This window comes from Ahaetulla prasina, chromosome 3, assembly GCF_028640845.1.
Source record: "Ahaetulla prasina isolate Xishuangbanna chromosome 3, ASM2864084v1, whole genome shotgun sequence".
Taxonomy (NCBI): domain Eukaryota; kingdom Metazoa; phylum Chordata; class Lepidosauria; order Squamata; family Colubridae; genus Ahaetulla; species Ahaetulla prasina.
Genome location: NC_080541.1, coordinates 227,070,402 through 227,095,453, shown reverse-complemented (window position 1 = coordinate 227,095,453; position 25,052 = coordinate 227,070,402). Strand labels below are relative to the sequence as shown.

General features: G+C 47.3%; 1 protein-coding gene, 1 long non-coding RNA gene and 2 other non-coding genes across 4 annotated transcripts; 3 read left to right on the top strand and 1 right to left on the bottom strand.

The window, feature by feature from the left end:
* The first annotated feature begins 1,142 nt into the window (after positions 1 to 1,142).
* On the top strand, positions 1,143 to 13,421 carry LOC131195372 (uncharacterized). Its single transcript, XR_009154425.1, has 5 exons — positions 1,143 to 1,350; positions 3,927 to 4,442; positions 5,930 to 5,993; positions 8,667 to 8,776; positions 12,851 to 13,421. It is a non-coding gene; the product is annotated as an uncharacterized LOC131195372 (long non-coding RNA).
* Positions 6,106 to 6,238, top strand: LOC131196473 (small nucleolar RNA SNORA5). Its single transcript, XR_009154753.1, has one exon. It is a non-coding gene; the product is annotated as a small nucleolar RNA SNORA5 (small nucleolar RNA).
* Positions 10,282 to 10,418, top strand: LOC131196475 (small nucleolar RNA SNORA5). The gene has a single exon (XR_009154754.1). It is a non-coding gene; the product is annotated as a small nucleolar RNA SNORA5 (small nucleolar RNA).
* Positions 12,818 to 22,050, bottom strand: SIRPB1 (signal regulatory protein beta 1). The gene is made up of 4 exons (XM_058177210.1): positions 21,600 to 22,050; positions 18,786 to 19,136; positions 15,888 to 16,202; positions 12,818 to 13,030 (listed from the first exon to the last, which is right to left on the bottom strand). The coding sequence occupies exons 1-4, from the start codon at positions 21,697 to 21,699 to the stop codon at positions 12,888 to 12,890; spliced, it is 909 nt and encodes a 302-aa protein (XP_058033193.1). The 5' UTR covers positions 21,700 to 22,050; the 3' UTR covers positions 12,818 to 12,887.
* Between the last annotated feature and the right edge of the window lie 3,002 nt (positions 22,051 to 25,052).

Genomic DNA, 25,052 nt, shown 5'->3' with positions numbered 1-25,052 from the left:
AAATACTGATGTCTCCTTATCCTTCAGACTCAAAGTTAGTTTGTCCATTTCTGCGCAATTCATAATCTTTTGTACAATAAGTCTCTCTGTGGGCACACATGGCTGTTTCCAACATTGGGCGAAGGCCATCCTAGCAGCAGTTAATATATGTAGTATTAAATATTGTATACTCTTCACGTATTTTTTTTTTAAAGATCCCCAATAAAAAAAGTTCGGGTAGTCCGCAAGTCTTAAAGGGACCAAGGTTGGAGACCCCTGATTAAAGTCCTTGACTTAACAGTATTGGTTAGTGACCGTCGGAAGTTACAGCACTGGGGGAAAAAAATGACCTATGGCCGTTTTTCAGTTACGACCTTTGCAGCCATCCCCCATGATCACGTGATCAAAATGCAGCTGCTTGGCAGCTTGACTCCTACTTATGACGGTCACAGTGTCCTGGGGTTACGTGACTCCTCTTTTGCAACTTTCTAACAAAGCAAAGTCAACCATGAAGCTGCGCTACTAATTCATCAACCTGCAGGGATTCGCTGAACGACGGTGGCAAGCCAGGTCGTAAAATGGAACAGAAGTCGCTTAAGCGATGTCTCATTTAACAACAGGAGTTTTGGGCTCCGTTGTGGTCCTAAGTCGAGGACTACCTCTCCCTTCATGGCAATTTTAAAAATGCCCTTTTCTGGAATTCCTTCAGAGCCAAGAAAAGGCACCCAAATATTTCACGTTTTGGCCGTGAAAACTTTTCATTGTTGGAAATTCAAATTAGTTCCAACAAGAGTCCCTTTTTCTATGGAAAAGACCATAGAGATACGAAAAGGGAAGAGCGGCGGGTATCTCTCATTTGAATCTTGGCGAATATGGAGGCTAACGAGCCCCTCCATATTCTTTGATGGAACAAAGAACAGAGCAGAGCCACTTTCAGGTAAAAAGGACAAGGAGAGGAGAGGCGAGTTCCGTTCGTGACTTTTTTTTTTTCCCTTTTCCCCCCCCTTGGGCAAACCAGCCCTTCGTTGGAAGCATTTCCGGTTCCCTCGTGCCCTTCAACAAAGATGGCGCCGGAGGCATTTCCGCCCGCTTCCGTTTTTATCAGCCGTGGGAGAAACAGAAGCGAACTTCCCTTAGAGGAGGAAGAGGAAATGACGTCCACGCCGGTTTCCGGTTCCTAGCGTGGAGAGCGCGTGGCCGGAGGAGCAGCATGGCGGCCGAGGGAGACGAGCAGCGGGGACGGGGCAGGCCGCCGGCTGGGTCGGGGCCGCCCACGAGGCAGCGTCTGTAGGTCCTTCGCGCCGGGACGGACTTCATCCCTCAGAAGTTCCTGACCGGCTCGAGGTGGACTCGGCCTTCCCTCCTCCTGAGGTGGGTCAAATGAGGCCTCAGAGGGTTGTGGAGAAAGAAAGAGGCGGACTCTCCCCACAGTTCAAGGGGGGGGGCTGGGGGGGGCTGGGAAGCGCTACAGAAGCCTTTTAAGTGCTGTTGCTGCCTATCTATGTCTTCTCTCTCACTGTCTCTTTACGTCTGTCTGTCTCTCCAAAATCTGGCTTGATTTTAAAATTTTTAGTTTGTTTTTATGGGTTTTAAATTTTTGTAAATTTTTTATAAGGTGTTACTATATTTTAAATGTTCGGCCAATTGAATAAGTTTTTTAAGGGGTGTTCTTAATATTATATGTATTGTTTTTCTTTGTATTTTTATTCTGGCTGTGCACCGCCCTGAGTCCTTCGGGAGAAGGGCCGTATACAAATTAAAATATTATTATTATTATATTATTATTATTATTGTCCATGTATGTCTCCTGTCTATGTCAGTCTCTCACTGTTTCCGTCTGCCTCTCCACGTCTCCTATCCATCCATCCATCCATCCATCCTCTCTCTCTCTCTCGATATCATCCTTCTATCTATCATCTATATCTAGTTCGTCTATCTATATCTCTATATATCCATCCATATCTATGGATATGGCTAGCTTGGGACCTGGGTACTTACGGGACCGCCTTCTGTTACCTCATGCCTCCCACCGACCCGTACGCTCCCACAGAGAGGGACTTCTCAGGGTGCCGTCCGCCAAGCAATGTCGGCTGGCGGCCCCCAGAGGAAGATCCTTCTGTGGGGCCTACTCTTGGAACGAACTCCCCTGGTTTACGTCAAATTTCTGACCTTCGACTTTTCAACTGAAAACATATTTGTTTGTTCAAGGGCTTTCTTAAATTGTTTAATTTTAAATTTTAAATTTTCTCTCTGGTTTTAATTGGGGTTTTTAGATTCATAATTCTTAATTATTTCGGCCATACTGTATAATAAGTTTTTTAATTGTATTTTAACTGTATATTGTTCTTTTTTTATCCTGGCTGTACACCGCCCTGAGTCCTTCGGGAGAAGGGCGGTTTATAAATCCAATAAATAATAATAATAATAAATAATAATCTACTCTCTCTCTCTGTAGATATCTATCTATATAGCTATCTAGCGCTCTCTCTCTCTCTTGCTATATCTATCTCTCGCTATCTATAACTATCTAGATATCTAGATCTCCCTTTCTCTCTCTCTTTCTCTCTCTCTTGATATCTCGCTAGATATCTATCTATATAGCTATCTAGCTATCTCTCTACCTATATTTAGCTAGCTAGCTATCTCTATCTAGCCATCTATCTATCTAGATATCTCTATATATATATATATATATCTATAGCTATCTATCTCTTATCTAGCTATCTATATTTCTTATTTATCTAATCTATCTTATCTATCCATTTATCCATCCATTTGTCTATCTCTATCATCCATCTCCTTATATCTATCTTATCTATTTATCTATCTCTTATTTATCTATATCTACCTAATCTATTTTATCTGTCCATGTATCTATCATCCATCCATCCATTTATCTGTCTGTCTATCTAATCAACCTTATCTATCTTATCTATCCATTTATCCCTCCATTTATCTATCATCTATCCTATCCTAAGCCTGTATTCTGTATCCTATCTTCCTATAAACTATTCTGTCCTACATCCTATCCATCTATCCATCCATTTATCTGTCTCTATCATCTATCTATCTATCTATCTATCTACCTACCTGAATACAGTATTGCAGACTTACTCTGCTCACTGCCAGCAGTTCATTTCTGACCAGTGCAAGGTTGACTCAACTTCCCAGATAGGTAAAATGAGGACCCAGGTTGTTGGGGGCCATGGGCTGACTCTGTGAACTGTCCAGAGTGTACTATAAAGGGCAATGGGACACTATATATGTCTAAGTACTAGTGGTGGTGTTACATTTAGTAATACGTTGTTTAATGAGAATCGAATAAGTGTTCTATTTATTAATATCTGGGCCATTTATTCAATTAACCGTGGCATTTGTTAGTTGGGGAAAACCTGCTTTTCTTCCTGTGTAAGCTCTCAAATGGCAGCTGTTCACTACATCAGTGTCTGATGTGGACCGCCATGGTCACACCCAAGGGAGGATAGTCTGCTCCATTTAAACAGAGAGGCTTGACAGATGACGTGCAAAATGTGATAGATAGGCAGACAGGCAGGCAGACAGAGACATAAAGACGTAATCTATTTTATCTATGTATATTTATTATACATAGATCTAAGATAAGACTAATATTACCCACAACTTTTCTGTCAAGAATTGTGGAATGGTATTATCCCTCCCCCCCACACACACGGGATATTGAATAGAATAGAAAAAACAGAGTTGGAAGGGACCTTAGAGGTCTTCTAGTCCAACCCCCACCCTATACCATCTTAGACAAATGGTTGTCCAATCTATTCTTAAAAACCTCCAGTGTTGAACATTCACAACTTCTGGAGGCAAGTTGTTCCATTGATTAATTGTTCTCACTGTCAGGAAATTTCTCTTTAGTTCTAAGTTGCTTCTCTCCTTGATTAGTTTCCACCCATTGCTTCTTGTTCTACCCTCAGGTGCCTTGAAGAATAGCTTGACTCCCTCTTCTTCGGCGCAGCCCCTGAGCTATCAGAAGACTGCTCTCATGTCACCCAAATCTGTGATGACCCGGAACTGGGCACGGAAACAACACAGCCAGAACCAAGGCTTAACTCCCCTTTATTGGTCCAACTTTCCTCCGAATGTCTCACCGTTCACTGCAAATCCAGGAGCGAAGCTCTGAACATGCACCTCCAATAGTTCCTGGCTGCTATTAATCCAGAGGAGCAGCTCTGTTCTGAGAGCGGCCATAGTTCAAGGAAGTTGTTTCTAAGGTGTCACAGAAAGAATTCACTGGTACTGCACCACCACCCAGAGTATAACTGTGTCACTGCGACCTCACATGTAGCCACGCCAGCATGGCAAACAAGGCAAAGAAGACAATGCCAGCAAAGTATCCAGATGTCGGTAACAGCATGTGAGGCTGCGAAAAGCAACTCTTCTTCCCAACAAACACCCCTCCCAACAGCATCTCTTTAAATCTTATTCCCCAGGTGAGCCTTATGAAGAGGGGCGGGGCGCCCTCCTCCCGAGTTGTCAGGTTGCCCTGCGCTGATCATGCCTCCTCTCCATTCTCTGTGCTTTGGGAGTGGGGGGTGGGGGTGGGGGAGGTAATTGCTCTTCTGCTGGGCTGCCTGCCCTGTTCTGTCCTCCCCCCTTGCCTGGTCTTTCTACGCCCTGCCTCCTTCGCTGGCCATCCTTCCCAGGCCTGAGGGACCAGGGACTGCCTTGTCCTGCTCTTCTGGTCGTTCTTCCATTGGCCCTAGCTCCGTTTCATCCTCGGGCTCAGGTTCCAATGGGGCCATGACACAGTCTTCCATTAAACTAGACATGCCCAATTCCAGCAACCGTTCCTCATATGTTTTAGCCTCCAGTTCCTTAATCCCCTTTGTTGCTCTTCTCTGCACTCTTTCTAGAGTCTCAACATCTTTTTTTTTTCCACATCCTGGCAACCAAAACTGGATCCATTATTCCAAGTGTGGCCTTACCAGGGCATTATAAAGTAGTTTTATAATGTTCTCATTATGAGCCACGGTGGTGCAGTGGTTAGAGTCCAGTACTGCAGGCTACTTCTGCTGACTGCCGGCTGCCTGCAATTTGGCAGTTCAAATCTCACTAGGCTCAGTGTTGACTCAGCCTTCCATCCTTCCGAGGTGGGTAAAATGAGGACCCAGATTGTTGGGGGGCAAATATGCTGATTCTATAAGCCGCTTAGAGGGCTGCAAAGAACTGTGAAGCGGTATAGAAGTCTATTGCTATTGCTATTAACACTTATTTATTTATTTATTTATTCAAATTTGTATACCGCCCTATCTCCCTAGGGACTCAGGGCGGTTCACAGGCAAATAAAATACATATAAATACAAAATACAAAATAAAATAACCATTAAAAACTAATTAAATATAGCCCGATAATTAAAAACAGTATATATAATAAAACCCATTTAAAATCTACATTTAAAAAACCTAGTCCAGTCCTGCGCAAACGAATAAATGTGTTTTAAGCTCGCGGCGGAAGGTCACGTGATCTTGGCTCTATCCAGGGATGAAATGCTCCCGGCAGCAAAAATCCCCACCCCCCTGCCCTGCTCAGTGGTGTGTTTTTTTACTTTTAAAAGCAAAAAATGCTTTCCCATCAGAAAAGCCTCTGATGATCGTGCGGCTCAGCTGGAATTATCAGAGCCTTTTAAAACCGCCGAAGAGGTTGTAGAAAAAATGCTTTTAAAAGTTAAAAAAAAAGATGGCCACACCCACCCAGTCACATTGCCCCCTCCCCCACTAAGCCATGACCACAGAACTGGTAGTAACAAATTTTATATTTTATATTTCACCACTGATTCTATCCCTCCATTAATGCAGCCTATGTTGGCTTTTTTGGCAGCTGCACCACACGGCTGGCTCATAATTTTTAAATGCTTATCTTCTAGCATTTTAATGTGACTGGCCAGAGCAAGTTCTTAAACATTCGCTTGTCTTCCAGACCTACTTGGGGCGTAGAGACTGAAGATGAGGAGAACGCCACAGTACAAGCCAAGGCAGGAGAGGTAAGGCCAATTGTAACAAGGGGTTTTTCTTGCATCCGAATTCTCTTCCAGCCTGTCCTGTTTTCTCGCTGCTCCCTCAGCTACGTCTGCTCCTTTGTCCGGGGAAAGTTTCTGCAGTTGTGTCAAATTCATTGCCCACCTTTTCGTGGTGGGCATTGGTCCAAACAGCTGCCAAAGTAATACCTGTAGTTCATGGGCCTCGGAATTCTTTGTGGGTTCTGGGGATAGTTTTTCTGCAGACACCTGTACCTGTGTGCATGGCATTATGCAAACAAGGAGGAAGCATCGATAATATTTGTAGCTCGGGGTTGAAATGAGGAGTCCTGGATGCTCTTTGAGCTTGGTGGTTTTCTTGCCGATGTTTCTTAACCCAATTGGGTAACCTCATCAGTTCAAACCCCACTTCCTTCTCGCACTGATGATAATACCTAGTTGGGTAATGAAATATCTGCATGAAAATCATCCCAAAATGTTTTTTTCAAAAGGCAACTGGACTTACCATATTTTTCGGAGTATAAGACGCACCTTCCCTCCCCCCAAAAGAGGGTGAAAATCTGGGTGCGTCTTATACTCTGAATGTAGCCCCGCCCAGCTTCTCAAACGGAGGTTTCAGAGGCTGAAAAAAGCATCAGAAACGGAGCTTAGAAAAAAAGCCCCAGCACTTCAGAGGCTTTTTTTCTGAAGTTCTGTTTCAGAGGCTTTCAGATGCAGAAAAAAGTTTTTTTTCTCAAATGGAGTTTCAGAAGTTTCAGAGGCAGAAAAAAAACCAAGGCACAGAGCTCACAACCAAGGAACCTTTTGCTAAAATTCACCTCTGGGAACAGCTGATTGGGGGTATTCCGGGAGGCCGATCCACCTGCCTTATTTTCCTCCCCAAAAACTAAGGTCTTATACTCCGAAAAATACCTTGGTTCTTCCCTGCTTTTTTCTTTCAGGAATCCCAAAACACACCCCTGTTTGCATTCTGGTTCGGGTAACCCTGAGGGTACAGATAAATTCCCAATGGCCTCAATGAATCTAATGACCAGATGACTGCAAAGGCTATATCAATCTTTCTGTTCCCCACCATTCAGTCAGAACCGAAGGAGCTTCTTGGATGAGAAGTGAAATGTTTTCAAAAGGGTGGGGAAAAAACCACACCAAAAAAATACACTTCCCTTTTGAAAATCGTCTTGGGGACAACCACTACCTGGATCAAATGACAAAACTTCCTAACAGCGAGGAGAATTAACAACTGTTAATTGGTGGGACAGCTTCCCTTCAGAAATCGTGGGCGCTCCATCGCTGGAGGGTTTTAAGAAGAGACTGGACAAGTCACTTGTCTGAGATGGCCTAGGGTCTCCTGCTTGAGTAAGGGGCTGGACTAGAAGACCTCCAAGGTCCCGTCCAGCTCTGTGCTGTTCTGTCGTTGAGAATCTCCATAGGTATCTGCATGAAAACAGCCAAACTCAGAGAGCACCAAGGACCCCTCAGGGAGAAAAGTTTCCAGCAGGATTCTGTCTTAAACAGAATAAGTCCACCTGGCTTGTTGCTTTTTGGCCAATTTTTTTTTTTGAAAAAATGGCCTTTAAAAAGCCTCAAAAATGGGCCAAAAAAGCACCCCTCAAAAATGGGCTGGAAAAAGCCTCAAAAACAGGCTGAAAAAAGCTTCAAAAACGGCCAGAAAAAGCCTCGAAAACAGGCCCAAAAAACCTTAAAAATGGGCCAAAAAAACCTCTAGAAAACAGGCAAAAACAGGCTTCTAATTTTTTTTTTAGATTTTTTTTTTAATTTATACACATTAAAACAGTAGTTCTCAACCTTTATAGTGCTGTGACCCCTTTAATACAATTCCCCACCATGTGGCGCCCCCAACCGTAAAATTATTTTTGTTTTGAATTTATCGCGCCTGAAGCCGTCTTGGCTAGCGATCTGAACTGCTTGTGATTGCCTTGAGGACGGAGGCATTAAAGCGGAGACTCCTCCCCTATTAAGTTTATGGCGCCTGAAGCCAGATTAGGCTAGCGATTGGGAGTGATTGCAGCTGGCTTGAGAGGGAGACATCAGAGCAAAGATTCCTCTCTTTTTTAATTCATCGCGCCTGAAGCCGAATTCGGCTAGTGATTTGAAGAGCCTGCAGCTGGCTTGTGGAGTCAACCATTGGAGCGCGATTCTTCGACTCGCAAGTATACTTCCCATATTTCCGATGGTCTTAGGCGACCCCTGGCAAATCGTCATTCGATCCCCAATGGGGTCCCGACCCACAGGTTGAGAACCGCTGCTCTAGAAAGAGTGCAGAGAAGAGCAACAAAGATGTTTAGGTGACTGGAGGCTAAAACATATGAAGAACAGTTGCAGGAACTGGGTATGTCTAGTTTAATGAAAAGAAGGACTAGGGGAGACATGATAGCAGTGTTCCAATATCTCAGAGGTTGCCACAAAGAAGAGGGAGTCAGGCTGTTCTCCAAAGCACCTGAGGGTAGAACAAGAAGCAATGGGTGGAAACTAATCAAGAGTTCAGAGGTGTCCTTTCTTACTATATATACATATTTTAATCCTATCTTATTTTACTTTTATGATCTATCTTCTTTTATTTCATCTACATTCTACCCTATTGTTCAGCTTTCTTACCTTTCCTACTTTCTAACCATTCGTACCATCTACGAATTTATCCATCTGCTCTTCTAAATTTAGGTGCGTCTTGTAGTCCGAAAAATACGGTAAGCAGATGCTGTCAACCGCGCAGTCGCGACGGAGTTTCATTGATAATCCTGGCTTACGGAACTGAACTGACAAAAGAAGGGGTGAGCCTCAATTAAGGAAAGAATGCTTCCTTCCCTTTTCCCACCGTCTTTTCCCTCTAAAGCAGGGGTCTTCAATTTGCTGGCTGGGGGATTCTGGGAGTTGAAGTCCGCCAGGCTTAAAGTTGTCAAGGTTGAAGACCCCTACTCTAAAGGGGGATGAATTTCCCTCTTCTGTAGAAGGTTTCCGATTAAGATGGCGTATGGGTGGCTGGATGGGTCCCCTTTAATCTTGGCAGCGGTGAGTAGCAAGGAAAGCTTTGCGTTGCAACAATCTCCTGCATGATTACAGATGGTCCTCGACTTAACAGTGGTTTGTTTAGTGACCGTTGGAAATTACGACGGCTCTGAAAAAAGTGACTTACAACCGCTTTCCACGCTTAACAACCTGTTCTGTTTCCCTCCCCCTAATACTCCCAGCAAAGAGTCAGTCAGAGGCCTCCTTTTCTCCTTTTATTTACATAGATACATGTCCTGGCCACGTCTACCCACGGGCCTGCCAAGTTTCTGGAGATGACGAGGAAATTATAGATAAGGCCAGAATTACTCACGAATATATTCTTCCCTCCATTGAGACAGTTAGCTCGCGCCAATTCATTGCTTTGTCCAAGACAAAAAAACCAGGAAGTCCCGCCTCCTATTTATAGTCTCTGCAGATGTCACTGCATGACAATTATGACTTGGCTTTGTCCCAACTCTTCCGCTGCTGCGCATGCCGGTCACGCCTGCGTAATCTTGCATCACTCCAAAACTGTTCTTGGGGCGTTGCCAAATCAGAAGGAGGCTCCAGGGAATCAGGCTTTGCCGGCCCCTCCTCCTCCCTTTGAGTGGGTGCCAGGGAGGGAAAGGGCTCAAGAGAAGCAGGGCTGGCCAGGTCTTCTCCCTCACTTTCTGAATCATCCGAGTCCAGGAGTCCGGGTCCAGGAACCTGGGTCACAACACAACCGTTGCGGCATCCCCTCCCTGCTCACGTGAATAAAATTCGGACGCTTGCCAACCGACTCGTATTTATGACGGCCACGATTGCGGTCGCAAAAGTTCTGTCCTTCGCCGAGAAATTCATTGAGCTGCACCCCATTTTACGACTTTCCTTGACACGCTTGTTAAGTGAATCGCCGCAGGTGTCAAATTAGTCACACGGTTGTTAAGCGAATCTGGTTTTCCCATTAACTTTGCTTGTCGGAAGGTGGCAAAGGGAGGGGTCACGTGATCTCGGGATGCTGCCACCGTCATAAATACGAGTCAGTTGGCAACGTCTGGATTTTTTTCACACGATGCTGCAGCGGTCATAAGTGAAAAGCGGTCATAAGTAAGTTTTTTTCTGTGCCGTTGTAACTTCGAGCTAACAGTTGTAAGTCGAGGTCTGCGTATCTGCATGCATAAATATTATAATGAGTCAGTTGACGATGTATTTCAGAATATGGGTTCTACTCTCTGAAGCTCCAACTTCTAGGTTAAAATTGTCACAGGAACTGCTTCCTTTTCTCTTTGAATCGGGGCCTCCCAAGTGCAGCCATGTCAAATTCGATCCCTGCCTGCTCGGTGGCGGGAACCGGCCCTGCGGTTGCCACATCAGCGCTGTAGTTCATGGGCCCCTGGTTCACGTCGTTGGACCCGGGGATAAAAAAATATGCTACAGACATGTATAGGGTCTGGACCAGAGGTGGGTTTCAGCAGGTTCTGACCAGTTCTGGAGAACCGGTAGTAAAAATGCTGACTGGTCCCGCCCTCATCTATTCTCTGCCTCCCAAGTCCCAGCTGATTGGGAGGAAATGGGGATTTCTAACCTTTTCCTGGATTGGGGAGGGAATGGAGATTTTACAGTATCCTTCCCCTGCCACGCCCATCAAGCCACACCCACAGAACCAGTAGTAAAAAAATTTGAAACCCACCACTGGCTCCAACCCACACAAAAAGACTTACAACGGTTTGCTAAGTGATGGAGAACCGGTAGTAAAAATTCTGATTAGCCCCGCCCCCACCTGTTCTCTGCCTCCCGAATCCCACCTGATTGGGAGGAAATGGGGATTTTGCAGTAATCTTCCCCTGGAGTGGGGAGGGAATGGGGATTTTACAGTTCCTTCCCCTGGAGTGGGGTGGGAATGGGGATTTTGCAGTATCCTTCCCCTGGAGTGGGTTGGGAATGGGGATTTTGCAGTATCCTTCCCCTGGAGTGGGGAGGGAATGGGGATTTACAGTATCCTTCCCCTGGAGTGGGGTGGGAATGGAGATCTTACAGTATCCTTCCCCTGCCACGCCCACCAAGCCACACCCACAGAACCGGTAGTATAAAATTTTTTGAAACCCACCATTGATCCTGTCTTGAATGAGTTTTCTGCCTGCTTATAAATGGAGCCGAACTTCCGGCTTCCACTTTCTATTATCTCTTAAGCACCGGTAGCTGTTTTCTTCTTACAAAATTTCCTTTATGCAGCTGGCAGGAATGTGGAACGAGCCAAAGGCAGGTTCCTTGGTTAGCAGCTTGATTTTTCCTTGCTTTTCTGGGAGCCTTTTCTTACGGGTAATATTTTATTTGGGGAAATGAAGAGGGAGGAGTTTGATTCCTTCCCAGAGCAGGTTAGTGGGGTGGGGTGGGAATGGGGATTTTGCAGTATCCTTCTCTGCCACGCACACAGAACCAATCGTAAAGAAAATTTGAATCCCACCACTGGTCTGGACCGGTACGGTGTCGTGTCCCATTCCTCCACTGATGTCCGGGTCAGGGAAATCCGAATCAGGCGTGCCTCTGCAGCTCTGCCAAAGTCCAAGCAAAGTCCTCAGGGCAGGCAGGAGACCAGAAAGTGACTTCAGCAAGATATGTTTAGACTTTGCCTGACTCAGAGAATGCCAGAAAGCAGATCCTTTATATAGGCCATGGGGTGTGGCTCCATGACTCAGCACTTATCCAGGCCTGCCCCTCCCTTCCTTCTGTTGCCTCCGCCTATCAAGTCTTCTGACGCGAGGGTCACTCCAGTCTGCAGCTGTTGGCAATTGACCTCCCTCAGGCTCACATGCTGTGGAGGAGGGGGAGGGGTCTAGTTGCTCCGTTTGCCTGGGCATGGAGCCAGAGCTGGGGGCTGGAGGTATTTCTTCTTCTTCAGCCTGTCTGGGCATGGAGCCAGGGCTGGGGCCGGGAGGCATACTAGGACATTCCTCCGTGTTCGGAAGCAGATAAGAAGGCCCCGGCTGTGGTGAGATCGGACGAGACACAACACACGGTTGGCAGGGTATAGGTATAGGATGGGCTAGTGTAGGATTTCCTGCTTGAGCAGGGGGTTGGACTAGAAGACCTTCAAGGTACCTTCCAACTCTTGTTATTCGGTTAATCTGCCTCCCACTCCCAAAGCCAGTCCAGAAGGATACCATGTTAGAAAAACTCACAAGAGCTAGAAACCCTCTTGATAGTTTCTGTAACTTCCATCGTTTTTAAAAACAAAATTCTGCGTTAAACTACGAGCCCGAGATTAATAGTACAGGTAGTCCTCGACTTTTAACGACCACAACTGAGCCCAAAAATTACGTTGCTAAGCGAGACATTTGTTAAGTGAGTTTTGCCCCATTTTAAGACCTTTCTTTGCCACAGTCATTAAGCGAATCACTGCAGTTGTTAAGTTAGTCACACGGTCGTTCAGTGAATCTGGATTCCCCGTTGACTTTGCTTCTCTGAAGGTCGCAGAAGGGGGCCACGTGGTCCCAGGATTCCGGCAAGCGTCATAAACACGAGTCAATTGCCAAGTATCTGGACTTCGGTGACATGACCATGGGGATTGCTGCAACAGTCATAAGTCACTTTTTTTCAGTGATGTTGTAACTTTGAACGGTCACTAAATGAGCTATCGTAAGCCGAGGACTACCTGTAATTCAACATGGTTTTTTTAAGTATTTACTGTAAATATTTTAAGATGGGTTCATTTAATTTTGGAATCCCAGCTGTGACAAAAGAATGGGAAGTTGATTTTTTTTCTCTCTCTCTCTCTCTCTCTGTTTTATTCATTTTATTCATTTGTAAACGATACGGATGGTTACAGAAAGAAACATTGTAGATTTACAAAAGCATTCTTATTGATTTCCCGGCAGATCTTCTCCCATCCAGAATGTCGTCGGGAATAAGTTGTTAAATCGGAATTTCAGCCTTGGCTCTCGCAACGCAACATCCACGTAGCCTTATTTTGAAAAGACCCACGAAGAAAAAAACCAGACCTATTTTGTTCAGGAAAAGGCCTAAACAGAGACCCATCGTGGATTGTGGCAGTGAGCCTGTCGGAGAAAAGACAGTGGATCATTTTGATTTATTTGTAATAAAGCTGGAAGGACTCTCTCTGAACAGCTTCCTTTCCTGATTGAAAATATATATATATATATATTGTATTTTGAAACACATTTCCTCACTCTGGTTTTTCACCATTCCCGTACAGCTTGCAATATTTCACTTCTTTTTTCCCCTGTTGTTCCCCAGTACCTGGATCTTAGATGAATTAACAGATCCACACTCTTCGTTTCATTATACAAGGTTATCTTAATACTGGCTTCAAGTCGGAGTAATGGGAAAACGACACACAATCGTTTGCACACATCCGTGGCAAAAATGTGGTTTCCACACCTTTTGCCCACCAGTTCTGCATTTCTATAATAAATGTTACCACTCACAGCTTGTTGGTCAGAATTCTTCCAAATAGTATCCAATGTTATTTATTTACTAGATTGTTATCCCGCCTGTATTACTTTATAAGCAACTGACGGCGGTGAACATACCTAATACTCCTTCCTTCCTCCTGTTTTCCCCATAACAACAACCCTGTGAGGTGGGCTGGACTGAGACAATAACTAGCCCAAAGTCACCCAGCCCACCTTTCATGCCTAAAATGGACTACAATTCAGCATCTAGTGATTCAAAGTCTGGACAATTGCTAACCCAAAGTCACCCAGCTTTCATGCTTAAGGTGGGACTAGAACTCACAGCCTCCTGGTGATTGGCTCAATCACCCAACTGACTTTCATGCCTAAGGCGGGACTAGAACTCACTGTCCCCTGGTGATTGGCCCAAAGTCACCCAGGCAGTTTTCATGCTTAAAGTAGGACTAGAACTCTCAGCCTCCTGGTGATTGGCTCAGTCACGCAACTGACTTCCATGCCTAAGGCGGGACTAGAACTCACAGCCTTCTGATGATTGGCCCAAAGATCATGTCATCCTCTTGTTGACCCGACGAGCAAAGTCAATGGGGAAGCCATATTCACTTAACCGGGTTACTCACTTAACGATGGTGGAAAGAAAGGTCGTAAAATAGGGAAAAATGAACTGAACAACTGACTTCATTTAGCAACTGAAATTTTGGCCTCAATTCTACAGGTAGTCCTCAACTTGCGACCACAAGGGAGCCCAACATTTCAGTTGTTAGGTGAGTTTTGCCCCATTTTACGCCTTTTCTTGTTAAATGAATCGCCGCAGCAGATAAGTTAGTAACCTGGTTGTTAAGGGAATCTTCTCAATTGTTGTAGGGTCTCCTGCATGGGGGTTGTGGGGTGGACTAAATGACCTCCAAGGACCCTTCCAACTCTTGTTATTCCGTATTCTCCATTGACTTTACTCGTCATAAGGTCACAAAAGATGATCACATGAGTTGCCAAGCATCTGAATTTTGATCACACGATTATGGGGGATGCTGCAAAGTTCGTAACTCTGAAAAATCATTCCACGTCACTTTTTTGCCGTTGTAACTTTGAACGGTCACTAAATGAACTGCCGTAAGTCGAGGACTTCCTGCATTAGTTCTGCGCACAAGTCAGCCACAGTGTTCTGACCCAGCTCCCCAAACACGACAAACCCTCTGAAGCGAACTCAAAAAGATTCCTTTACTTAGGACTGCCGGCAGCCCTGGTTTCTCACCGCAGGCTAACGTCCGGCTGGCCGCAAGATGAATAGTTGTCTGCCACACCTATTCATCTCTGCCCCCTGCCTTTGATACCCAGAGTTAGTAAGGGACTTCGCTAGCAGCGGTGGCTCTTCCTTCCCAAGGACCGGCCCATAGATTTCCACTGCTCTCCTCTCCTCTCTTCTGTGTATCGGGCACTGTACCCAGCTGTTCTTCCTGTTTCTCATCAGCCCCCTCCACACCTGGGGGCTGTTGACTCTCTACCTGAGGGCTGACGGACGGCCCAGGCTCCGCCTCCTCTGATTCAGCTGCTGGAGGGGCCGGTGGCCAACCGGCCACAGCCCTCCCTTTCACCTCCTCCTCCTCCCTAGTTCCACTTCCTACAAATCTCACTCCCTAGTTGAGTGATGAAACATCTTCAGGAAAACAAGGATCCCAAAGTTGTTGTCGTCATCATCCATAAGAGCCACGATGGAGCAGTGGTTAGATTACAGTACTGTAGGCTACTTCTCTGACTGCCGGCTGCCTGCACTTTTGTTGTGCCTCGCCTGCCCTCCTCTCCTCAGCCGGGCCCCTCCCATCTGCTATCTGAGCCAGAGACTGATAGTGAAGAAGAATGGCCTGGCATGCCTCCAGCCCCCAGCCCTGGCACCATGCCCGGACAGAATGAGCAAACAAACCTCCCTACAGCGTGTGAGCACGAAGCCAGCCACGAGCTAGAATTGCCGGCAGCAGATCAGGAGGACGAAAAGACACAGTGGACAGATCCCCGCTTCCGGAGAATGGAGAGGCGACGTCAGCAAAAGGAAGGGAGGGGTAGGCCTGGATAAGTGCTGAGTCATGGAGCCACACCCCACGGCCTATATAAAGGATCTGCTTTCTGGCATTCCTTGAGTCAGGCAAAGTCTCATCTGGGTTGCTGAAGTCACACCTTGGATTCCTGCCTGCCCTGAGGACTCTGACAGGAATTTGGCAAAGCTGCAGAGGCTTCGTGGCCACGCTGGATACAGACTTCCCAGACCCGGCCGTCAGAGGAGGAGTGGGACATGACAACTTTGGCAGTTCAAATCTCACCAGACTCAAGGTTGAATCAGCCTTCCATCCTTCCGAGGTCGGTAAAATAAAGATCTGCTGGAGGGTTCTAGCGGCCGACAGGCCACAATTTAGACTCAGCCTGGACTGAGACGAGGAAGGAGAAAATGGAAGAAAAACTCAAGAAATTCCCCCAACACAAACACACTTACCTTCTCCCACTTCTGTCGTAATAACCAGTCTTGCTGTAGCCTTAAATACCGTCGAATTATGTTTAACCAGACAAGTGAAGAGCGAGAAGTTCCAATTTTGGGTGGCCGTGATCTTCAGGGAACTCTGGCGGGAGTACGTCCTGTTTGAATTAAAAGTTGCCACGCCAGGCTTTCCTTTACCGCTGGGATTCTTGCAAAACAAGTCCACTTTGGCCACGTTTGGATAAAAATATTCTGCTTTGCAAGTGACCATCACCGAGGCGTTCAGCTGGACGGGAGAAGGCGGGATGGTCTCAAGACGCACCAGGGGAGGAACTGAGCAAAGAAAGCCAAAGAGTTTGGTCAAGAGGTTGGGATTCATGGTTCCTGCACACAGATGCGGCTGGAAGACTAACTGGGTTTGATCTCTGATTGTGATTTGGGGGGGTGGGGAACAACCCTCGCATGAAAAATCCAGAACCTGGTTTGCAGGAAGCCCAAGGAGCTGCTGATCCAGTTCTACAGACGAATGATTGAGTTTCTAATCTGCACCTCTAGAAATGTCTGGTTCGGTTCTGCAACCCAACAAGAAAGACACAGACTTCAGAGGATAATTAGAACTGCAGAAAAAATAATTGCTACCAACCTGCCTTCCATTGAGGACCTGTATACTGCACGAATCAAAAAGAGGGCCGTGAAAATATTTACAGATCCCTCACATCCTGGACATAAACTGTTTCAACTCCTACCCTCAAAACGACGCTATAGAGCACTGCACACCAGAACAACTAGACACAAGGACGCCATCACTCTGCTAAACAAATAATTCCCTCAACACTGTCAAACTATTTACTAAATCTGCACTATTATTAATCTTCTCATATTTCCCATCACCCGTCTCCTCCCACTTATGGCTGTAAGTTTTTTGCTTGTATCCTTACGATTTATACTGATATTGTTTCCTGATTGCTTATTTATAGCCTATCCTTATTTATAGACTATCCTTAAGTGTTGTAAGTGTTGTACCTTAATGAAGATATATTTTCTTTTATGTACACTGAGAGCCTATGCACCAAGACAAATTCCTTGTGTGTCCAATCACACTTGGCCAATAAATTCTATTCTATTCTATTCAATAGTAGAGAATCTATTTAAGAGTTATTATTGGGTTCTTGCTTGAATCCTTACGATTTATACTGATATTGTTTCCTGACTGCTTATTTGTACCCTATGACTATCATTAAGTGTTGTAAGTGTTGTACCTTGATGAATGTATTTTTTTCTTTTATGTACACTGAGAGCCTGTGCACCAAGACAAATCCTTGTGTGTCCAATCACACTTGGCCAATAAAATTCTATTCTATTCTATCAAAACTTAATACCACAAAGAAAGAAAGAAATGAGGAACCTGCCCTGACCCAGCTCCCCAAACACGACAAACCCTTTGAAGTGAACTCAAAGATTCCTTTATTAGGAGCGCCGGCAGCCCCGGCGAAAAGTTTCTCTCTCACCACAGGCTAACAAGTCCAGCCGGCAGGGAGATGAATAGTTGTCTGCCACACCTATTCATCTTTGCCCCCTGCCTTTTATCCCCAGAGCTAGGGTGGGGCTTCACTAGCAGCGGTGGCTCTTCCATCCCCAGGACCAGCCCATAGATTTCCACTGCTCTCCTCTCCTCTCCTCTGCCTTCTACACATCCACACATCAGGAACTGGACCCAGCTATTCCTCTTCCTCATCAGCCACCTCCAGACCTGGGGGCTGTTGACTCTCCATCTGAGGGCTGATGGATGGCCCAAGCTCCCTCTCAGATAAAGCCGGGGTGTCAAACTCAAGGCCCGAGGACCGGATCCAGCCCACGGGGTGCTTAGATCCGGCCCCCGGGGCTACCCTGGAAACAGTGAAGAATCGGGCCGCGGTGCCCTGCTGAGCTCCGTTTTCACTGGCAGAGGGTTGCAGGAGGCCGTCGCAGCTGAAAACGGAGTTCGTTTTCACTGGCAGAGCATTTGGGCCACCACAGGTTCCCCTGACACAAGTGATGTCGAGCTGGCCATGCCCACTCTGGCCACACCCACCCAGGCTCCCTGAGGTCAAACACAAACCTGATGCGGCCCTCAGTGAAATCAAGTTTGACACCCCTGAGATAAAGCTTCATGGATCCTGGGTGTAAGTCAACTTATGCTGCTTGCAACTGTGTAAGGATGCCAAGCTAGTTCCCTGCTCAACCCCTCCTTCCATCCTGGCAGTTTCCTAACAGATTCACTCCACAATGTCTCAGTTGCTGAGTGCAGATCTTCTTGTGGTCTGCCAGCAGCCCGTGGACCTGGCAATGGAGTCAGACAGTGAGGAGGCTGGGGAGGACAGTGGGCCAGTCCTGGAGTCGGGAAAGCTGGGACAAGGACTCTGCATCGGAGGCAGAGATGGGGCCAGGGCCATGTGGGAGCGATGCATGGACTCCGGAGTCTCCAGAGGCAGACAGCAGAGAGGCAGAGGAACAGGAAAAGCCTATTCCTAGTGCACACATGCGAAGAGCTGCCAGAAGGCAAGAGCAGCTGAAGAAAAAAGGACAACTCAGGAGTAAGGCCAGAAGATGGCCATTCCCATAAGGCTTAAAAGAGCAGCAACGAGCCATTGGGTTCTTTGTAGAAAAGCAACGTTGATTCCATTGCTTCTTGTCAGTGTCTCTTGAACTTTGTGGGGTTTTTGCCAAGAAAAGCCTTTGGCAGGTTGCCAAAGACAACAAAGGTTGGTGATAAGGCCAACGGACCGGTTATTAAGAATTTGTTTTGTACTAAGCTGAGAATGAATTAATTCTCAGCTGTTTTAATAAAATAAATTGTTGAGGATTGAATTATGTTTAGTAATCACTACTTGGGCCTTGGTCACAACAGAGCTCCCTCCCTCTCTGAATGGCACCTACCTGTCACATAGACCGCAACCTGTTTCTTTATACTAGATTCTCCCATTTGGAGAACTTTATCGATCATTTGGCAGCGGTAGGTCCCATTATCCTCAGGGCCCATGTTGCTGAGGCTGATGCTGAAGTCGGTTCTCGATCCTGGAACGAGCCTCACCCCGCGAGAATTTGGGTCACTCTCCTTGTAAATCAACTTCCGGCCGTTATTGCTCAATTCTTTGTACCATCTTGCACTGGTTGGCAGATCCATCGGAGTCAGGGTACAGTTGAGAGTGAGGGTCTTGCCTCCTGTGACCTGCACGAAGGTGGACTCGGGTTTCTGAGGTTCGATATTTAGGTCGGAATCACCAACCACTGAAATGGAAAATAGCTTCTGTTTAATCTGGAGGTCCAAAATAGCCATAATTTGAGTGAGGCAATGCGTGGCGGGATTATTTGAACCCCACTTCTGGGCCTGCTTCCATCTAACTTTAACACTAGACTTTCTTTTCTGCACACTCAGCACAACTAACAGAGCGATTCTGTTGTGCCTCGCCCGCCCCCTCTCTGCAGCCGGGCCCCTCTCATCTCCTGTTATCTCAGCCAGAGACTGATAGTGCAGACGAATGGCCTGGCATACCTCCAGCCCCCAGTCCTGGCACCATGCCCAGACAGACTGAGCAAGACGAATGGCCAGGCATGCCTCCAGCCCCAGTCCTGGCACCATGCCCAGACAGACTGAGCAAATAACACCCCCCCCCCACGGCGTGTGAGCATGAGGAGCATGAAGCCAGTCACGAGCTAGAATTGCCAGCAGCTGGAGGGTGGACAGATCCACGCTTCCAGAGAATGGAGAGGCAACGTCAGCAAAAGGAAGGGAGGGGCAGGCCTGGATAAGTGCTGAGTCATGGAGCTACACTCCATGGCCTATATAAAGGATCTGCTTTCTGGCATTCCTTGAGTCAGGCAAAGTCTAATCTGGTTGCTGAAGTCACACCTTGGATTCCTGCCTGCCCTGAGAACTCTGACAGGACTTTGGCAAAGCTGCAGAGGCTTCGTGGCCACGTTTGTGACAGACTTTCCAGACCCGACCGTTAGAGGAGGAGTGGGACACGACAGATTCAGTCAAGATCAAGTGGGATAGATAGCTTCACCTCCAGATGGATTCGTGATTGGCTGACAAACTATACTCAATGAATAGTCCTTAAAGGGTCTACGTCTACACGGAGGGAAGTAAGTAGTAGGGTACCCCAAGTTTCCAGCTTTGCTGGCTGAGGAACTCTGGGAGTTGAAGTCCACAAGTGTTAAAAGAGTCAAGTTTGCAGACCCCTGACCTATACAGACCAATAGCTAAATGCAGGGGTGGGATTCAGCCGGTTCAGATGAACCAGTAGTTGCAATCTGCCTGCTCGGGTACAATCCCGTCCTATATCGCTTTGTTTTTTGACACCACACGCATGCACGGATGGTATGTGCGTAAGCAAAGCTATCTCATCGTATCCCGTCCTGTACAATCACAGTGTTGTGTCTGCGGGCCCCGAGCAGTTTTTGACGCAGTGCGCATGGGCGAACCGGTTATTAAATTATGTGAAGCCCACCTTTGGATAAATGTGAAGTCCGCCCTGGAAAACACAACAGGTGAGAAAAAACCTCAAGATCCTCTCCTTTGATTCTCTTTGGTATTGTTGTGACCCAGGCCCAAGTAGGTAGTAGGAAACTCAGTCAGTTTAAAAACGAACAAACTGAGAATTAACTCATTCTCAGAGTAGTCCAAAGTAAATTAAAGCAAATTCCTCCCAACACCATTCCTCAGTCCTATCACCAACCTTGGTCTAATTAGGCAAACTGCCAAAGGCCTTTCTTGGCAAAAGTTCAGAAGACACCAATACGAAACAAATGCAACAAGACAAAGCTATCAATGTTGTTTTCCAGCAAAGAGCCCAAACGCCGTTGCTGGTCTTTTAAGCCTTATGGGAGGGGCCAATCATCTCTTGGCCCTATTCCCGAATGGTCTTCTTTGCTTTAGCTGCTCTTGCCTTCTGGCAGCTCTTCTCATGCATGCATTAGGAGCAGGCTCCTCTTGTTCCTCTGCCTCACTACTGTCAGCCTCTGGAGGCTCCGGAGTCTGCAGATTACTCCCCGATGGCCCTGGTCCCACCTCTGCCTCTGACGCAGAGCCCTCATCCGGGCCTTCCCCAGCCTCCAGGACTGGCCCCTGTTCTTCCTCAACCTCATTGCTGTCTGACTCCCTTGCCAGCTCCACAGGCTGCTGGCGGACCACAACAGATATAAGAAGAAGAAATTGGGAGAATGCTTTCATGGTTCTGTTATTAGGACCTAGGGCAGCAAAGTTGAGTTTCAGTGTTTTGGTGTCGTGAGTTCCCCAATCTAGCTGACTTCAAAGAACTGATTGATGCGAAGCAACAGAGCTAACCACTCCCTGCCCACATATTGCAACAAAGGTGGCTTGTCCATCAGAAGAAAGCAATTCCTCTAACTTTGAGGAAATCAGCTCTAACCCACAATTCGCTTAAAGTGCTTCCCACTCCCGAGCTAGCAGAAAACGTGGCATAAAATTTAGAATAGAATAGAATTCTTTATCGGCCAAGTGTGTTTGGACACACAAGGAATTTGTCTTCGGCGTGTAAGCTTTCAGCGTACATAGAAGTGATAAATCAGGATCATAGTCATCATGAGGAATTCTGGGAGTTGAAGTCCACAGGTCTTCAAGTTGCCAAGGTTGGAGACCCTTGCTTTAAACAACATCTGAAGAACCTTTAAACAACAATCTACCAATCTTCCTGTCTTTCAGCTGGAAATCTGAGCAACCACACTCACCTATTTTCTGAAATGAACACATCCTCAGGTCTTGGATAAGTAGGAGGAATGAGAGCTGCAATGGACCCAGGATGGTCAAGGAGGACCTCAAGGAAGCCATGCCAGTAACAGCAGGAGAAACATCTGGAGCTACTCCATCGCTTGATCCTCCCAAAACATTTTTCTTTTCGAAATGGAACAAAAGGGGAACTTGCGTTTCCTGCTGCTAAATTTGAACCAATTGCCACATTTGGGATGGTTGCTCTGTAAGAGGGTGACTAAGGAGAGGTTCCGGAATTCTAAATTTATAATTGGCAGGACGATTATACCATGGAATTAAACCAAGATGGAGACCTTAGCAGCGATTTCTGTTTTGTTTCACCTAGTTGGGCCATGAAACGTCTGCAAGAAAACCACCAAGCTCAAAGAGTTCCCGAAGGACCTACAATTCTCCTCCTCCTCCTCCTTCTCCTCCTCCTCCCCCCACAAATCCCTTTCCCCTCCGATGATATTACCTAGTTTGGTCATTGAAACTTCTCCTTCTCCTTCCCCTTCTCCTTCCCCTTCTCCTTCCCCTTCTCCTTCCTCCTCCTTCTCCTTTTCCCCTCCTTCTCCTTCTCCTTCCCTTCCTTCCTTCTCCTTCCTTCTCCTTCTCCTTCTCCTTCTCCTTCCTTCCCTTCTCCTTCTCCTTCTCCTTCCCTTCCCTTCTCCTTCTCTCCTCCTTCTCCTTCCTTCTCCTTCTCCTCCTTCCTTCTCCTTCTCCTTCTCCTTCTCCTTCCTTCCTCCTTCTCCTTCCTCCTCCTTCTCCTTTTCCCTTCTCCTTCTCCTTCTCCTTTTCCCTTCTCCTTCCTCCTCCTCCTCCTCCTCCTCCTCCTCCCTTCTCCTTTTCCCTTCTCCTTTTCCCTTCTCCTTCTCCCTCTCCCTCTCCTTCTCCTTTTCCCTCCTCCTCCTCCCCCTCCTCCCCCTCCTCAGCAAATCACTCTGTTTCCAAGCACCCAATAGGTGACCCAACACTTTCATCCGGGCGGAGAAATGATGGAGGTTTCGTGTGCTTGCAAAGGGGATGCTTTGAAATGGAGCGATTGGGGTCTCCTTTGGAAGCACATGAAGCTTTGTCTCCCTCTGGGCAAAGAGCAGGCAGCAGAGCTAGGCGGAGGCAGAGGCAACCCCAATGCACCACCCACTCCATCCCACCATTGAACTACTACCCAGAAAGGGCATCGAGATCACCTCCCTCCCCCATCCCTCTGCCTCCGCCTGCTGCCAGTGCCCTTGTTCAAGCCTCCTGCGAGCCTCTGAGACAGGCAGCTGCTGAGCATGTCCGAATCACCTCCTCCTCAGCAAATCACTCTGTTTCCAAGCACCCAATAGGTGACCCAACACTTTCGGAGAAATGATGGAGGTTTCGTGTGCTTGCAAAGGGGATGCTTTGAAATGGAGCAATTGGGGTCCCCTTTGGAAGCACATGAAGCTTTGTCTCCCTCTGGGCAAAAAGCAGGCAGCAGAGCCAGGCGGAGGCAGAGGCAACCCCAATGCACCACCCACTCCGTCCCACCATCTAACTACTACCCACAAAGGGCATCGAGATCACCTCCCTCCCCCATCCCTCTGCCTCCGCCTGCTGCCAGTGCTCCTGTTCAAGCCTCCTGTGAGCCTCCTCTGAGACAGGCAGCTGCTGAGCATGAGACTGAGACAGGCACCTCCCTCACCTCTGGGCTCTGCCTCCATGCGTTGTGGCCTGTCGGCCCCTGGCCCCTCCAGTAGCCGAACCAGAGGAGGAGGTCAGGGTAAGCATCAAGACAACCTGGGAGCTCTGAGGGGGAAGAGGGAGTGGAGCTGGCAGAGAGAGAGAGAGAGAGACAAAGATGGAGCCTGGGCCGTCCGTCAGCCCTCAGATGGAGAGTCAACAGCTCCCAGGTCTGGAGGTGGCTGATGAGGAGGAAGAGGAACAGCTGGGTCCAGTGCCTGACATGCAGATGAACAGAAGGTAGAGGAGAGGAGAGCAGTGGAAATCTATAAGACGGTCCTTGGGACGGAAGAGCCACTGCTTCTAGCGAAGCCCCACCCTAGCTCTGGGGATAAAAGAAAGGGGGCAGAGATGAATAGGTGTGGCAGACAACTATTCATCTTCCGGCCAGACGGACTTGTTAGCCTGCATCGAGAGAGAAACTTTTTGCTGGGGCTGCTGGTGCTCCTAATAAAGGAATAATAAAGGAATTGCTTCCACTACAGAGGGTTTGTCGTGTCTGGGGAACTGAGTCATGCTTGGAATTAACGGTATTTACACTGCGCCAAGGAGACTGAGGCATGCCAAGAGGTTGGCCCGTTGCGGCCGTGGGCAAACAGACAGTGGGACGGAGTGGGCAGGGCTGGCGGTAGCTGTGTTCTCACTCCCATCCATACTCGCCACCTCCTGCAGTTAAAAAAAAATAAGACCTCCCCCCAAAATAAGCCCAAGTGCTTATTTTCAAGCCCCAAGGAAAATACGACCGGGTCCTATTTTCGGGGAAACGCGGTATCAACTGCAGTGATTCACTTAACAACTGTGGCAAGAAAGGTTGTAAAATGGGGCAATGCCAGAAATAAAATGGAGGCTGGCTGCAAGGAAAGGAGGTCTCTATTTGGTTTTCCAGAAACTCCAGTGACAGCAGCATGTTTCTGGCTGAGTGCGTGGATGGATTTTTATAGGGTTGTGGGGGGTTTGGTGATTGAGATGCTCCAGGGGATTGTGTAATGGAGTGAGCCTTGTGTCTTTTGCTATTCCAATGGTGGCGGGTTAATCCTATTATGGTATCCTATTAAGGTACGCAACTTGGGCGTGCTCCTGGATGGTCGGTTGTCCTTTGAAGATCATTTGACGACCGTCTCAGGAGAGCTTTTTATCAGGTTCGCCTGATCCGCCAGTTGCGTCCCTTCCTGGACCGGGATGCCCTATGTACGGTCACTCATGCTCTCGTTACCTCTCGTCTGGACTATTGCAATGCTCTCTACATGGGGCTCCCCTTGAAGAGCACTCGGAGACTTCAGCTAGTCCAGAATGCGGCTGCGCTGGTTATTGAGGGAGCGGTTCGGAGCTCCCACGTAACACCTATCCTGTGCAGACTGCACTGGCTACCTGTTGTTTTCCGGGTGCGCTTCAAGGTATTGGTTACCACCTTTAAAGCGCTCCATGGCTTAGGACCGGATTACTTACGGGACCGTCTACTGCCGGCTTCTATCTCCCAGCGTCCGGTGTGTTCCCACAGAGAGGGACTCCTCAGGGTGCCGTCAGCCAAACAGTGTCGACTGGCGGCCCCCAGGGGGAGGGCCTTCTCTGTGGGGGCTCCTACCCTGTGGAACGAGCTTCCCCTCGGGCTTCGACAACTACCTGACCTTAGGACCTTTCGCCGCGAACTTAAAACCTATTTATTTCGTATGGCTGGACTGGCCTGATTTTAAATTCTAAATTTTAAATTTTAATGGAATTTTGATGGG

Excerpts from the sequence above, each read along its gene's own strand:
- SIRPB1 (XM_058177210.1), bottom strand. The coding sequence starts at position 21,699 with ATGGCTTCCTTGAGGTCCTCCTTGACCATCCTGGGTCCATTGCAGCTC. Across the intron at positions 19,137-21,599 it reads GTGTTCATTTCAGAAAATAG|TGGTTGGTGATTCCGACCTA; the intron begins GTGAGTGTGGTT and ends TTTCCATTTCAG. Across the intron at positions 16,203-18,785 it reads GGTTGCGGTCTATGTGACAG|TTCCTCCCCTGGTGCGTCTT; the intron begins GTAGGTGCCATT and ends TTCTTTGCTCAG.